Here is a 16,854-nt window from a genome sequence, read left to right as displayed (position 1 = left end):
CAGATATCTAAACCCTTTATCGGTCCATTTAAACCCAACCTTTTCTTTTAACTCTGCTGGACATTTACCTGAGATCATCATAGCAATTGATTTGCTTTCATTGGTCAGATACCCTGAAATTTTCCCATATTCTCTAAGATTCTCCAACAGGGCTGGTATCGATAGGGATGGGTCATTTAAAAGTATTAGCAAATCATCTGCAAACAGAGATATTTTATGTTCCACCCCCCCTTTATCCCTTATTCCCAATATTTGATTTTTTGGCTTATTGATTCGGCCAGTGGTTCAATACTTATAGCGAACAACAGTGGACTCAAACAATCACCTTGTCTGACTCCTCTTTTGAGGCAGAAGAAATCTGAGCAACATCTGTTAGTTCTGATCCGTGATTTGGGGTCTTTATTTTTACCCATTCTATATAATTCTGGGGGAATCCAAAAGCTGATAATGTCTGGTACAAGAAGTTCCATTTCACCCTATCGAAAGCCTTCTGGGCATCAAGACTAAGCATCATTGAAGCCCGAGATTTGTATTTTGAACTTGAAATAATATTTATTATTCTCCTAATGTTGTTTGCTCCCTGCCTACCGGGAATGAATCCAGTTTGATCTATGTTAATTAATTTAGTTATGTATTTTTGCATTCGTTTTGCCATTATGCTTGTAAGAATCTTTAAATCATTGCAGAGTAGACTCACAGGTCTGTATCCTTCACATATAGTTGGATCTTTTCCTTCTTTATGTAGGACTGATATGATGGCTTCTGACCATGACTTGGGTGGGTCCCCAGATGATAGAGCATAATTAAATACTTTATATAGCACAGGTGTTATCTCCTTTCTAAAACTTTTGTAAAACTCTCCTGGGAACCCATCAGTCCCAGGTGATTTATTATTTTTGAGAGTTTTTATAGTATCCAATATTTCCTGTGTAGAAACTGGCCGAATCATTTCAGATGCCTCTTCCCTTGACAGGGTTGGTAAATTAATTTTTTTTAAAAAGGCTTGTGTGTCACTATCATTGTGGTCAGATTCAGAGTCGTCACATAAGCCTTTATAATACTCCGCAAAAGCCTCTGCAATTTCTTTAGGTTTTAATAGTTTGTTTAGATATGGGGCGTTTTCATCTCATTCATCTCATTATCTCTAGCTGCTTTATCCTGTTCTACAGGGTCACAGGCAAGCTGGAGCCTATCCCAGCTGACTACGGGCGAAAGGCGGGGTACACCCTGGACAAGTCGCCAGGTCATCACAGGGCTGACACATAGACACAGACAACCATTCACACTCACACCTACGCTCAATTTAGAGTCACCAGTTAACCTAACCTGCATGTCTTTGGACTGTGGGGGAAACCGGAGCACCCGGAGGAAACCCACGCGGACACGGGGAGAACATGCAAACTCCACACAGAAAGGCCCTTGCCGGCCACGGGGCTCGAACCCAGAACCTTCTTGCTGTGAGGCGACAGCGCTAACCACTACACCACCGTGCCGCCCATGGGGCGTTTTATTTTTGATATTATTCTATTTGTTTGGGCCTTTCTAAATTGAAATGTTAATAAGCGACTGGCTCTATTACCCATTTCGTAGTATCTTTGGCTTGTAAAATGTAGGGACCCTTCTGCTTTAAATGTTAAGAGATCATCTAATTTGCCTCTGATTATATTTAAGTCACGAAAAATGGATTTATCTGATGTTCTTTTATGTTCCGTCTCCAATTCTTTAATTTTGTTCTCCAATTCTCTTTGTTTTTTTAGTCGAGCTTTCTTCAGTCGAGATGATATTTCTATTATTTTCCCTCATATCATTGCTTTCCCTCCTTCCCATAATATTGATGGTGTTACCTCAACATTATCATTTATTTGGAAGTATTCCTTTAAATTCTGCTTTATTTCTTTTACTATACTTTCACTTGACAGAATAGATACATTCATCCTCCAATATCTGAAAAGGGGCTCATTACCTAGGTCTACGGTTAGGGTAATGGGTGCATGGTCACTTATAGTTATATTTTCTATTCCACAGTTCAATACTTTGTGTATATGTTGTTGTGACACATAGAAAAAATCTATTCTTGAATAGCTACCATGCGGGTTTGAATAAAATGTATAATCTCTCCTCTTTGGATTATTATCCCTCCATGGATCAGTAAGACTCTTTAGTCATGTTATTCAATACTGTAGATTTTTTTGTGCTTGGTCCCTGGTCTGGAGGAAACCTGTCCAATCTACCATTTTGTATTGTGTTAAAATTTCCCCCCATCAGTACCATTCCCTTTGCTTCACTGGATATTACTTTAGCTATCTGTTTAAAGAAAGTTTCTTTCTCCTCATTTGGGGTGTATACATTTAGTACTGAAACAATCATGTCTCCTATCGATCCCACAATCATGACATATCGTCCAGTGTTATCCTTAATCTCCTTTTCAACCTTAATTGGTGTACCTTTACCAATTAAGTCAAGTCAAGTTTATTTGTATAGTGCTTTTAACAATAAAAATTGTCGCAAAGCAGCTTTACTGAATTTGAACGACTTAAAACATGAGCTAATTTTGTCCCTAATCCATCCCCAATGAGCAAGCCTGTGGCAACGGTGGCAAGGGAAAAACTCCCTCAGATGACATGAGGAAGAAACCTCGAGAGGAACCAGACTCAAAAGGGAACCCATCCTCATTTGGGCAACAACAGACAACATGACTGTAACATTAACAGTTTTAACATGGGCGGCACGGTGGTGTAGTGGTTAGCGCTGTCGCCTCACAGCAAGAAGGTCCTGGGTTCGAGCCCCGGGGCCGGCGAGGGCCTTTCTGTGCGGAGTTTGCATGTTTTCTCCGGGTGCTCCGGTTTCCCCCACAGTCCAAAGACATGCAGGTTAGGTTAACTGGTGACTCTAAATTGACCATAGGTGTGAATGTGAGTGTGAATGGTTGTCTGTGTCTATGTGTCAGCCCTGTGATGACCTGGCGACTTGTCCAGGGTGTACCCCGCCTTTTGCCCATAGTCAGCTGGGATAGGCTCCAGCTTGCCTGCGACCCTGTAGAAGGATAAAGCGGCTAGAGATAATGAGATGAGATGAGTTTTAACATGAAGACAGTTTCGTTGATGTTGTAACTCTTCATTGATGGAAACTTGAGTGCAAAACTGTTCATGACAACTGCAGTCCTAAAGTTAGCCATCCAGAGTCACTGTGTAATCAGAAAACTTACTTCTAGCTGTATGTGGTCCTAGTACAAGTACTTCAAGGAGAGTAAAACATTCTAACTGATGATCTGATACAGTTGTATGTTTAACTACAAGGTCACTTTCATTGTCTGACCTTAAATTAGTAGTTTTAATTTTTTGTCGGATATTCTCAATTTTGTCATTAAAAAAGTTCATGAAATCATTGCTACTACATACTACAGGTGTGCATGTGTCTATAGTGGACTTATTCCTGGTTAATTTTGCTACAGTATTAAATAGGAATCAAGGATTATTTTTGTTATCTTCTATAAGGGAGGAGAGATATGTTGATCTCACAGCACTAAGAGCTTTTCTATACTTCAGGAAGCTCTCCTTCCATGCTAATTTGAACACTACCAATTTTGCAATTAAAATAGCTACCCCTCTCCTTTTGCCATATGAGGCATAAAATACCTGATCCACCCATTCCCTTTTTAATTTTCTATGTTCAGTGTCCATCAAATGTGTCTCTTGTAGTAAAGCTATTGAACATTGTAATTTTTTCAGTTGGCTAAGTATCTTCTTCCTCTTAATGGGATGATTCAGACCATGTACATTGTATGACACAAGCTTAAGCGTATTCATATTATTTTCAGGGCGGCACGGTGGTGTAGTGGTTAGCACTGTCGCCTCACAGCAAGAAGGTCCAGGTTAAAGCCCCGTGGCTGGCGAGGGCCTTTCTGTGCAGAGTTTGCATGTTCTCCCCGTGTCCGTGTGGGTTTCCTCCGGGTGCTCCGGTTTTCCCCACAGTCCAAAGACATGCAGGTTAGGTTAACTGGTGACTCTAAATTGACCGTAGGTGTGAATGTGAGTGTGAATGGTTGTCTGTGTCTATGTGTCAGCCCTGTGATGACCTGGCGACTTGTCCAGGGTGTACCCCGCCTTTCGCCTGTAGTCAGCTGGGATAGGCTCCAGCTTGCCTGCGACCCTGTAGAACAGGATAAAGCGGCTAGAGATAATGAGATGAGATGAGATATTATTTTCAAATGAGACCCACAAGCTCTACACCTCACCCAAAAGTAAGAAAATGCATAAAACCTTGCATAATAAAGAAAACAAAAAATGTACATGTTCATCAGAACCAGAACCAATGTATAACAGGAACAAGAACGAATGTCTTCCAAAAATCCCATCATCAGAGAGTCGTGGCGTTTTCTCTCTGGGGAAAAAGCACTACAGTGGTGCCTGAAAGTTTGTGAACCCTTTTGAATTTTCTATATCTCTGCATAAATATGATCCAAAACATTATCAGATTTTCACACAAGTCCTAAAAGTAGATAAAGAGAACCCAGTTAAACAAATGAGACAAAAATATTATACTTGGTCATTTATTTATTGAGGAAAATGATCCAATATTACATATCTGTGAGTGGCAAAAGTATGTGAACCTCTAGGATTAGCAGTTAATTTCAAGGTGAAATTAGAGTCAGGTGTTTTCAGTCAATGGGATGACAATCAGGTGTGAGTGGGCACCCTGTTTTATTTAAAGAACAGGGATCTATCAAAGTCTGATCTTCACAACACATGTTTGTGGAAGTGTATCATGGCACGAACAAAGGAGATTTCTGAGGCCCTCAGAAAAAGCGTTGTTGATGCTCATCAGGCTGGAAAAGGTTACAAAACCATCTCTAAAGAGTTTGGACTCCACCAATCCACAGTCAGACAGGTTCTGTACTAATGGAGGAAATTCAAGACCATTGTTCCCCTCCCCAGGAGTGGTCGACCAACAAAGATCACTCCAAGAGCAAGGCGTGTAATAGTCGGCGAGATCACAAAGGACCCCAGGGTAACTTCTCAGCAACTGAAGACCTCTCTCACATTGGCTTATGTTAATGTTCATGAGTCCACCTTCAGGAAAACACTGAACAACAATCTTTCGATTACGTTCATTATGTCTTATATTAAATATAGTTAGTTTTTTTTCTTTTTTATCAGACATCTAATTTATTGGGTTTGTTTACCTGACATGTTTCGACGTACAACTTCCGTCTTCCTCAGAGTGTCACCGGATGTTAATTGGTGACGCATCTTTTATCAGCTGCTGTTTCTGAAGGCGTGGCCTTCCTGTCTGGTTTGACAGGTCGGTCACGCCTTCTACTGTCTGTTTGTCCCCTGCAAGATGGCACTCCAGGTGTGGGAGAGCATGTATGCTCCCTCATCCCGGTTGATGGTCCTCGGGCTTCGCTTACGGATCTCCATGGCCTCCCTGATCCAGCGCTGATGTTTGTTATCTTCTGTGCGGATGACTCTGGCATTCCCCCAGTCCATAATGTGATTTTCCCTTTTACAGTGATCTGTTATAGCTGACTTATAATTTTCCTGTTGTGCCTTTTCTTTTATTGTTCGGGTTTGTCTTGTAGCTGTCTCCTTTTCGCACTCTTTCTTATGTTCATGTTTTCTTGTGCTGAAACTCCTTCCTGTCTCCCCAATATAAGTTTTATTGCATAATTTACATGGAATCTCATATATGGTGTTGCATCTGTTGTCCGGATGTATTCTGTCTTTGGGATGCACCAGGATCTGACGGAGTGTTGTGTGTGGTTTGACAGGTGTGTTAACATTGTGTTTCCTCATTACTCTTTGAATGCGTTCAGTTATTCCCCTGATGTATGGTAATGTAACTACTCCCCTGTGTTCTTGTTTGTTAGTTTGTTTTTTCTCTTTCTTCTGTGTTTTGTTGTTTTTAACCTGTTCCGCCCCTTTGGATATTGCCCATTGTGGATATTGACATGCTTTCAGTGCGTGTTGTATATGTTGTTCCTCCTGTTCTTTGTCCTGTGGATCTGTAATTATTGCTGTGCGTTCATGTAATGTTCTAACTACGGATATTTTGTGCATTATGGGGTGTTCGGAAGTCCAGTTTAAATATTGGTCGGTGTGTGTGGGTTTTCTGTGTACTTTTATTTTGATGTCCCCATCTTCTGTGTGTTGTATTTTTAAATCCAAAAATGCTATTGACTGCTCCGTTTCTTCTTCATGTGTGAATTTTATATTGCCGGTATTGTCTATGGTGTTAAGATGGTCGGTGAGTTGTTGAGTGTGTCCCCTCTTTACTTTTTCCAATATGTCGTCCACATACCGTTTCCAGAGTGTTGGTCTGTATTCCGCTGGTATTGTGGTGAGTGCTTTTTGCTCCAGATCCTCCATGAAAAAACCGCACATGATGGCTGATAGTGGGTCTCCCATGGCAAAACCTTCCTTCTGTCTGTAGATTGTATTCCTGAACTGAAAGTATGTGGATGTGGCGATGAATTGAAGGAGCTGAGTGATGTCTTGTACGGTGAGGTTTGTACGTTTCTTGAGCGTCCTGTCTGTTTTTAATTTGTCTTGTCCTATCTGTATGGTGGCTTCCGTGGGTGTTCTGGTGAAAAGAGATATGACATCATGTGAAATGAAAACTTCATCTTGCTGCATTTTGATGTTTTTTAGTTCTTCTGCCAGATGTTTTGAGTTTTTGCAGTGTTGGTCTGTGAGTCCTAGTAATGGTTTAATTATTTCGGTGAGTGCTTTTGATAAGTTGTATGTGACCGAACCAATGCTATCTACTATGGGGCGTAATGGTGTTCCTGGTTTGTGTATTTTTGGTGTGCCGTAAATCCTGGGGATGACATTGGCTGTGGGTACTAAATGATTGTAATCCTGCTTATCTATTTTATTTTCATTGAGTAGTGGTTTTAGTAGTGCTTTAAGTTTCTTTTTCTTGTCTTCTGTTGGGTCTTTTTTTAATATTTCAAATGCGTTGTCGCTGAGTAATTCATTCATTTTTCGTTCATATTCATCAGTGTCCATAATAACTGTTGTTCTGCCTTTATCTGCTGGGAGAATTGTGATATCTTTATTTTTTGCTAATGTTTTCATGGCTTTGGCTTCCTGTTTGGTGATGTTGCTGGGTGGTGGTTTGGCCGTTTTCAATATACCAGCTATTGCGTTTCTTAGTGCTGCTTTTTGTCCGTGATCCTGTATTTTCTCACATGCTAACTCAGTTGCCAGAATGAATTCGTCGTGTGGTATGTTGTTCGGTGTGACAGCGTAGTTGAGTCCTTTTGCTAGTATACTGCGTTCTGCTTGTGAGAGTTTGTACCTTGATATGTTGTAAATCCATTTGTTGTTGATGTGTGCGTGCTCCGGTTCTGCCTTCTTTTTCTGTGCGATGAGTTTGTCCAGTTTTCGTATTTGTCGGGTTTTTGTCTCTGTGAATTCCTGTTCGTGTATGTCTGCCAAGTGTCCGTGTATTGCTATTTCCATTTCCTTGTTTTGGGGAAACCGGCGTTTGAAAGTTTCCGTCTCTCTGTGTAGTTCGCTGTTGATATTATTTAGTTTATCCGTTGTGCACCGTATCCGTTCTTTTACCAGAGTCATCCGCACTTTCCTGATCATCTTTTCCGCGTTTCTGGTTGGAATCGGGTTCTTGATGTTCAGGCTGGCCGGTACGACTTCCTCATCCCGGCAGCGCAGATTGAATCTCAGGTGATTCCTGTAGCGTGCCCGTTTCCGTGTCAATCGCTCTAGGCGGCGAAACTCCTTGATGCTTTCGTCTCCGTAACTAATTCTTAATCTTCATGGAGATTGTTTTTTCATGGAGGATCTGGAGCAAAAAGCACTCACCACAATACCAGCGGAATACAGACCAACACTCTGGAAACGGTATGTGGACGACATATTGGAAAAAGTAAAGAGGGGACACACTCAACAACTCACCGACCATCTTAACACCATAGACAATACCGGCAATATAAAATTCACACATGAAGAAGAAACGGAGCAGTCAATAGCATTTTTGGATTTAAAAATACAACACACAGAAGATGGGGACATCAAAATAAAAGTACACAGAAAACCCACACACACCGACCAATATTTAAACTGGACTTCCGAACACCCCATAATGCACAAAATATCCGTAGTTAGAACATTACATGAACGCACAGCAATAATTACAGATCCACAGGACAAAGAACAGGAGGAACAACATATACAACACGCACTGAAAGCATGTCAATATCCACAATGGGCAATATCCAAAGGGGCGGAACAGGTTAAAAACAACAAAACACAGAAGAAAGAGAAAAAACAAACTAACAAACAAGAACACAGGGGAGTAGTTACATTACCATACATCAGGGGAATAACTGAACGCATTCAAAGAGTAATGAGGAAACACAATGTTAACACACCTGTCAAACCACACACAACACTCCGTCAGATCCTGGTGCATCCCAAAGACAGAATACATCCGGACAACAGATGCAACACCATATATGAGATTCCATGTAAATTATGCAATAAAACTTATATTGGGGAGACAGGAAGGAGTTTCAGCACAAGAAAACATGAACATAAGAAAGAGTGCGAAAAGGAGACAGCTACAAGACAAACCCGAACAATAAAAGAAAAGGCACAACAGGAAAATTATAAGTCAGCTATAACAGATCACTGTAAAAGGGAAAATCACATTATGGACTGGGGGAATGCCAGAGTCATCCGCACAGAAGATAACAAACATCAGCGCTGGATCAGGGAGGCCATGGAGATCCGTAAGCGAAGCCCGAGGACCATCAACCGGGATGAGGGAGCATACATGCTCTCCCACACCTGGAGTGCCATCTTGCAGGGGACAAACAGACAGTAGAAGGCGTGACCGACCTGTCAAACCAGACAGGAAGGCCACGCCTTCAGAAACAGCAGCTGATAAAAGATGCGTCACCAATTAACATCCGGTGACACTCTGAGGAAGACGGAAGTTGTACGTCGAAACATGTCAGGTAAACAAACCCAATAAATTAGATGTCTGATAAAAAAGAAAAAAAACTAACTATACTGAACAACAATGGTGTGCATGGCAGGGTTGCAAGGAGAAACCCACTGCTGTCCAAAAAGAACATTGCTGCTCATCTGCAGTTTGCTAAAGAACACGTGGACAAGCCAGAAGACTACTGGAAAAATGTTTTGTGGATGGATGAGACTAAAATAGAACTTTTTGGTTTAAATGAGAAGTGTTATGTTTGGAGAAAGGAAAACATTGCATTCCAGCATAAGAACCTTATCCCATCTGTGAAACATGGTGGTGGTAGTGTCATGGTTTGGGCCTGTTTTGCTGCATCTGGGCCAGGACGGCTTGCCATCATTGATGAAACAATGAATTCTGAATTTTACCAGTGAATTCTAAAGGACAATGTTAGGACATCTGTCCATGAATTGAATCTCAAGAGAAGGTGGGTCATGCAGCAAGACAACGACCCTAAGTACACAAGTCGTTCTACCAAAGAATGATTAAAGAAGAATAAAGTTAATGTTCTGGAATGGCCAAGTCAAAGTCCTGACCTTAATCCAATGGAAATGTTGTGGAAGGACCTGAAGCGAGCAGTTCATGTGAGGAAACCCACCAACATCCCAGAGTTGAAGCTGTTCTGTACGGAGGAATGGGCTAAAATTCCTCCAAGCCGGTGTGCAGGACTGATCAACAGTTACCGCAAACGTTTAGTTGCAGTTATTGCTGCACAAGGGGGTCACACCAGATACTGAAAGCAAAGGTTCACATACTTTTGCCACTCACAGATATGTAATATTGGATCATTTTCCTCAATAAATAAATGACCAAGCTGAATATTTTTGTCTCTTTTGTTTAACTGGGTTCTCTTTATCTACTTTTAGGACTTGTGTGAAAATCTGAAGATGTTTTAGGTCATACTTATACAGAAATATAGAAAATTCTAAAGGGTTCACAAACTTTCAAGCACCACTGTATGTGCATCCACAACCTATTCTCTAAGGTTGTTAAGAACTCAAAGTTTTAAATTCACTCTTAATAAAACCAATATTTCTGTCAGTTTAACAAGTAGTGCCTAAACTAGCTTCTCTCGTCTTTCACCAGTCCTTGTATTGAAGGCAGATATAAAAATAATTTCCTATTCTTAACTATTCCTTATTACACTTCACTTTTTTTTGTCCTTACTATATCAGTAGAGGTGTTGAGTGTACTCCATGAGGGCCTGTACGTCTGCTTCTGTGATGTGGGGCTGTCTCTGCCTCCCTCTCTGTCCTGTCGCCGTGTTCCAGCTGCTCTGCATCATCACTCTCTGCAGCTTCTCCGTCCTATCTTCGTCCACAATAATCCCCATGTCTTTTAACATAGGTGCCGCTTCCATTAGTGCGGCAAATGTTTTTGTCCCTGAGTCCAAAAACACTTTAAGCTGGGCTGGGTAGGAGGACTGCGCCTTCACGTTTTTCTCCTTCAGTATTTTGATGACATCCCTCACCTGTTTCCTCTTCTTTTGAACCTCCGTCATGTAGTCTCCATCGTGTAGATGGTTTGTCCCTCATATGTTGTCTTCTGTTTCCAGGCTTGTCGTATCACATATTCCTTAACTTTGTAATCCAAAAAAGCGCACAATGATCTCTCTCGGGGGGGGGGCCGCGCCGCCCCGGGTTTAGCCGCCAGTGACCGGTGCACCCTCTCGATGCGTATTTCCATGTCACCTGTGATTTGGATTTTGGACTTAATAAGTCCCGTAATGAAGTCTATGGTATCATTCTTCTCTGCGCCCTCTGGGATGCCGTGTATCCGTATATTGTTGCGTCTCATTCTTGACTCCAAGTCATCGCACTTAACAGATAGTTTGGCCGTTTGCTGCAGTAAGAAGGCCGCGGAGCGCTCCAGTCCCGTCGCCCTGTCCTCTGTATTTCCAATTCGTTCCTCCATGTGCCCCGCTCTTTGCTCAAGGGATGCCATTCTTTCCATAAGCTCTTTCATGTTCATTTCGAGTCTAGCCATTGCTCTCTTGTTGTCACTTGCTGCTTTGGCATGCTCCTGTTGTAATTTGCGTAGCTCAATTAATATGACCGCATCATGTTCACTGCTAGCTGACCCTAGCTGCTCCATCTCTGGACTCCCTCCCTCCGCCGACTCAGTACAACTTCCCTTTGCACCGTCCCCCCGCCCAGCCTTCCCTATCTTAACCATATTTTCCATCAACTTTGTTTGTCGACTTATTTTCCAGATTTCCATGCTTACTGCTGTTTTTGCTTTAGTTATTAGCTAGTTTTAATTGGTTTTCTGTAGAGCTACTTTTCCTGCTGCTATCTACAACATGGCGCCACCGGAAGTCCCTAAAAGATTATTTTAATATATATATTTAAAAGTCAAGATTTATAAGTCAAGATTTAAAAACAAGCAAACAAACAAATCAATCAAATCTTACAAATATTTGATGAGTTGCTATATTCTTCTTGGCAGCTCGAACCAATCTGGCCATCTCTGACCTCTCTTATCAACAAGGCGTTTGTTTCCACCCACAGAACTGTCATTCGCTCAATGTTTTTTGTTTTTCGCACCATTCTGTGTAAACTCTAGACTGTTGTGTGTGAAAACCCCAGGAGATCAGCTTCTGAAACACTCAAACCAACAAATACATCTGGCTCAAACCAACACCCATGCCACAGTGAAAGAAAGTCGCACTTTGAGATCACAATTTTTCCCATTCTGATGTTTGAACATTGTGAACATTAACTGAAGCTCTTGATTTGTATCTGTATGATTTGATGCATCGTGCTGCTGTCAAAGGATCGGCTGATTAGAGCACTGCATCAACCAGCAGGTGGATGTATGGGTGTTCCTAATAAAGTGGCCAGCGAGTGTATCATCATTCCCAAAAGATTTGTGTTAATATTACTAGGTCACCAGGGGATAAAATAAAATTTCAGCTTGACCATTTTGCTCCCATTGTTACACGACACCACAGGTTGGGTTAATTGTGAGAACAGAAGGACTTATCAAAGTGCAGTTAAAAGATTAGGTCTAAAACATCCTTTAATGCCGTGACTGTCTTACACTTGTTCAGGTCTGAATCCCCCGAAGCTCCACCATCTGTTGAATCAGAGGTGACCAATACTCGTTCTCTGGTGCAGAGGAAAGGACCCCTGCCTCCGATCCCCTCAGCTACGTCTAATCCTCCTCACCATGATCATCTGCAACAGAAATTTTCTATTCCCCTCCCTCCATCCTACCCAGCTCCCAAACTGAACATCAATCCAGCAGCTGTAAAGAAAAGTGTCAGCTTTTCACCCGTGAGTAAACAACAAGGACAGAACAACAATTACAGTGCCTTGAAAAAGTATTCATACCCCTTGAACTTTTTCACATTTTTTCACCTTACAACCACGAACTTAAAAGTTTTTTATTGAGATTTTACGGTATGTGATAGACCAACGCAGAGTAGCGCATAATTGTGAAGTGAAATGAAAATGATAAATGGTCTTCAAAATTTTAAATAAATAAAAATCTGAAAAATGTGGTGTGCATTAGTATTCGGCCCCCTGTACTCTGATACCTCTAAATATAATCCAGTGCAATCAATTGCCTTCAGAAGTCATCTAATTAGTTAATAGAGTCCTACTGTGTGTAGTTTACTCTCAGCATAAATACACTTGTTCTGTGAAGGCCTCAGTGGTTTGTTAGAGAACACTGAAGAACAAACAGCATCATGAAGACCAAAGAACTCACCAGACAGGTCAGGGATAAAGTTCTGGAGAAGTTTAAAGCAGGGTTAGGTTATAAAAAAATATCCCAAGCTCTGAACATCTCAAGAAGCACTGTTCAATCCATCATTCAAAAATGGAAAAAGTATGGCACAACTGCAAACCTACCAAGACATGGCCGTCCACCTAAACTGACAGAGCAAGCAAGGAGAGCACTGGTCAGAAAAGCAGCAAAGAGGCCCATGATCACTCTGGAGGAGCTGCAGAAATCCACAGCTCAGGTGGGAGAATCTGTGCACAGGACAACTATAAGTCGTACAGTCCACAAATCTGGCCTTTTTGGAAGAGTGTCAAGAAGAAAGCCATTGTTGAAAGACAGGCATAAGAAGCCATGTAGGGGACACAGCAAACATGTGGAAGAAGGTGCTTTGGTCAGATGAGACCAAAGTTGAACTTTTTGGCCTAAATGCAAAGCGCTATGTGTGGCGGAAAACTAACACTGCTCATCACCCTGCACACACCATCCCCACTGTGAAACATGGTGGTGGCAGCATCATGCTATGGGGATGCTTTTCTTCAGCAGGGACAGGGAAGCTGGTCAGAGTTGATGGGAAGATGGATGGAGCTAAATACAGGGCAATCCTGGAAGAAAACCTGTTGGAGGCTGCAAAAGACTTGAGACTGGGAAGGAGATTCACCTTCCAGCAAGACAATGACCCTAAACATACAGCCAGAGCTACAATGGAATGGTTTAGATCAAAGAATATTCATGTGTTAGAATGGCCCAGTCAAAGTCCAGACCTAAATCCCATCGAGCATCTGTGGCAAGACTTGAAAATTGCTGTTCACAGACGCTCTCCATCCAATCTGGCTGAGCTTGAGCTATTTTGCAAAGAAGAATGGGCAAAAATTTCAGTGTCTAGATGTGCAAAGCTGGTAGAGACATACCACAAAAGACTTGCAGCTGTAATTGCAGCAAAAGGTGGCTCTACAAAGTATTGACGCAGGGGGGCTGAATACTAATGCACACCACATTTTTCAGATTTTTATTTGTTTAAAATTTTGAAGACCATTTATCATTTTCGTTTCACTTCACAATTATGTGCTACTCTGTGTTGGTCTATCACATAAAATCTCAATAAAAAACTTTTAAGTTCGTGGTTGTAAGGTGGAAAAATGTGAAAAAGTTCAAGGGGTATGAATACTTTTTTAAGGCACTGTAGTAACCTTGCATATAGCTCTAATCACATTACAGTACTCTTAATTGTGTGTTTGTCATTTTTATTTATTACAGGGAGGAAATTATTCTTTTTCCTTCGACAAGCACAGAAGCACAGAAGCTGGTATGTGACTGGTTAATACACTTCTCACTCTATCATTTTTTAAAAACTCTTACCTCTTACAGCTTTATTTTTATTTTTGTAGATGACATATGAGCAGAAGCTTTCACAGAAGATCATGTGCAGCATTTTGTCTCCTGCTGAAGATCTACAGTAAAGCACTTTTTAACAGGTGGCCAGCTTTGGTCCTGCATTTATCTAAATTTTTAAAAAGTAATTTAATTAATTTCTCTATTTCATTATGTGTTGAAGTTTTAACGAAATCTATTTTATTTGTTGAATAAAACTGTCTCTGTGACTTTATCAGAAGCTGTACTGCACTTTTCCTTCCTGATGTCTGTTCATAAAATATCAAAAACCTCAGGTGACGTCATGTCTTTTTCTCCGTAAAATCAGCACCATATCACATTCATAGTGCAAAAAACTGATTACAGTCAGATTGTGTGTGTGTGTGTGTGTGTGTGTGTGTGTGTGTGTGTGTGTGTGTGTGTGTGTGTGTGTTAAACAATTTTTTATTAGGTTTAGATTATGTAGAGTAACTGTGCATACATGTCCCTGTGAATTGCCTGTTACTATGGAAACAATAATGTATTAAAATAAGCAGATTCATATACAGGACACAAAATTTCAATTCAATTCTGTTTATTTTTATTAATTAAGAGACATTTCATGTTTTAAAGTAACGACGGATGTCGTTTCTCTTTACTTAGTTGAGCGGTTCTTGATATAATATGTATGGATTACTACAGTTGTGGATGGAATAGGGCCATTTACTGTATTTTTTTATTCTTTGCTATTTACTGTTTGATCTCAAACGCATTAAGAAGGCAAGAAACTCGTCCACTAATTACCTTTTGACGAGGCACACCTGTTAATTGAAAAGCATTCCAGATGACGACCTCATGAAGCTGGTTAAGATAGAAGAATCTTTGTCACAGGTACACTCAAGCAGAGCAAAATTCCTCCTCTGCATTTAACACACACCCAGAGCAGTGGGCAGCTACAGTATGTTACAGCACCCAGGGAGCAGTTAGGTGCCTTGCTCAAGGGCATGTCAGCCATGATACAGAGGGAGGGGTAAGTGCTGTTCATTCACTCAATTCAGGAATCAAACCATCAAAGGCTGCTTCTCAAACCTACAGGTTGTGGCTGCCCCCAAAGAACTACTTTGCTCTCTTGTTGCCAAAGCCCAGGATCTCCTGGGGTTTTCACACACAAACAACAGTCTCTAGAGTTTACACAGAATGGTGCGAAAAACAAAAAAACATCAAGTGAGTGACAGACAGTTCTGTAAGTGGAAACAAACGCCTTGTTGATAAGAGAGGTCAGAGGAAAATGGACAGATTGGTTCGAGCTGCCAGGATGGATATAGAACCTCGTATAATCACTCTTTACAACCGTGCTGAGCAGAAAAGCGTCTCAGCATGCAACAGAAAACAGAAGAACACATTGGGTTCCAGGGGTGGCACGGTGGTGTAGTGGTTAGCGCTGCCGCCTCACAGCAAGAGGGTCCGGGTTTGAGCCCCGTGGCCGGCGAGGGCCTTTCTGTGTGGGGTTTGCATGTTCTCCCCGTGTCCTCGTGGGTTTCCTCCGGGTGCTCCGGTTTCCCCCACAGTCCAAAGACATGCAGGTTAGGTTAACTGGTGACTCTAAATTGACCGTAGGTGTGAATGTGAGTGTGAATGGTTGTCTGTGTCTGTCAGCCCTGTGATGACCTGGCGACTTGTCCAGGGTGTACCCCGCCTTTCGCCCGTAGTCAGCTGGGATAGGCTCCAGCTTGTCTGTGACCCTGTAGAACAGGATAAAGCGGCTAGACTAGAGATAATGAGATGAGATTCTGGGAAAATCCAACACACAATTTAGCCAAATTCCTATTAACTTCATATGTTTATAATGCAGCTTTGAACCTATGGGTGTACTCAATAGATAGATAGATAGATAGAGTGGTATGCAAAAGTTTGGGCACTCCGGTGAAAACTGCTGTTACTGTGAACAGTTAAGCAAGTTGAAGATGAAATGATCTCCAAAAGGCATGAAGTTAAAGATTACTTATTCCCTTTATATTTTAAGCAAAAACATTTTTTTAAATTTTCATCTTTTACATTTTCTAAATGACAAAAACGGAAAAGGGCCCGAAGGAAAAGTTTGGGCACCCTGCATGGTTAGTACCTAGTAACACCCCCTTTGGCAAGTATCACAGCTTGTAAACACTTTTTGTAGCCAGCTAATAATCTTTCAGTTCTTACCTGGGGGATTTTCGCGCATTTGTCCTTGCAAAAGGCTTCCAGTTCTACAAGTTTCTTGGGCTGTCTTGCATGCACTGCTCTTTTGAGATCTATCCACAGATTTTCAATGATGTTTAGGTCAGGGACTGTGAGGGCCTGGGCAAAACCTTCAGCTTGGGCCTCTTGAGGTATTCCATTGTAGATTTTGAGGTGTGTTTTGGATCATCGTCTTATTGTAGTACCCACCCTCTTTTAAACTTCAACTTTTTTACAGGTGGTGTGATGTTTGCTTCCAGAATTTGCTGGTATTTATTCGAATCCATGCTTCCCTCAATCAATGAAATGTGCCCTGTGCCACTAGCTGCAACACAACCCCAAAGTATAATCGATCCACACCCATGCTTCAGAGTTGGAGAGGTGTTCTTTTCCTGGAATTTGGCACCCTTTTTTCTCCAAACATACCTTTGCACATTGTGGCCAAAAAGTTCTATTTTGATTTCATCAGTCCACAGGACTTGTTTCCAAAATGCATCAGGCTTATTTAGATGTTCATTTGCAAACTTCAAAACGCTGAATTTTGTGGCTAGGACACAG

At 41.4% G+C, this 16,854-nt stretch overlaps 1 protein-coding gene across 2 annotated transcripts in view; it reads left to right on the top strand.

The window, feature by feature from the left end:
• si:dkey-197j19.6 (actin nucleation-promoting factor WAS) overlaps positions 1–14,384 on the top strand; it is a 41,052-nt gene extending 26,668 nt beyond the window's left edge. For both annotated transcript variants that reach the window (XM_060918391.1, XM_060918390.1), the window contains exons 6-8: positions 12,059–12,284; positions 13,990–14,038; positions 14,121–14,384. In XM_060918391.1, the coding sequence (XP_060774374.1) occupies positions 12,059–12,284; positions 13,990–14,038; positions 14,121–14,131 (286 nt within the window). In that variant the 3' untranslated portion in view covers positions 14,132–14,384. The remainder of the gene's footprint in view (positions 1–12,058; positions 12,285–13,989; positions 14,039–14,120) is intronic.
• Positions 14,385–16,854: the final 2,470 nt, after the last annotated feature.

This window comes from Neoarius graeffei, chromosome 4 (genome assembly GCF_027579695.1).
Source record: "Neoarius graeffei isolate fNeoGra1 chromosome 4, fNeoGra1.pri, whole genome shotgun sequence".
In the NCBI taxonomy this organism is placed as follows: domain Eukaryota; kingdom Metazoa; phylum Chordata; class Actinopteri; order Siluriformes; family Ariidae; genus Neoarius; species Neoarius graeffei.
Note: the sequence above shows the minus strand (reverse complement) of the source record. Positions and strands in the feature narration are given on the sequence as shown.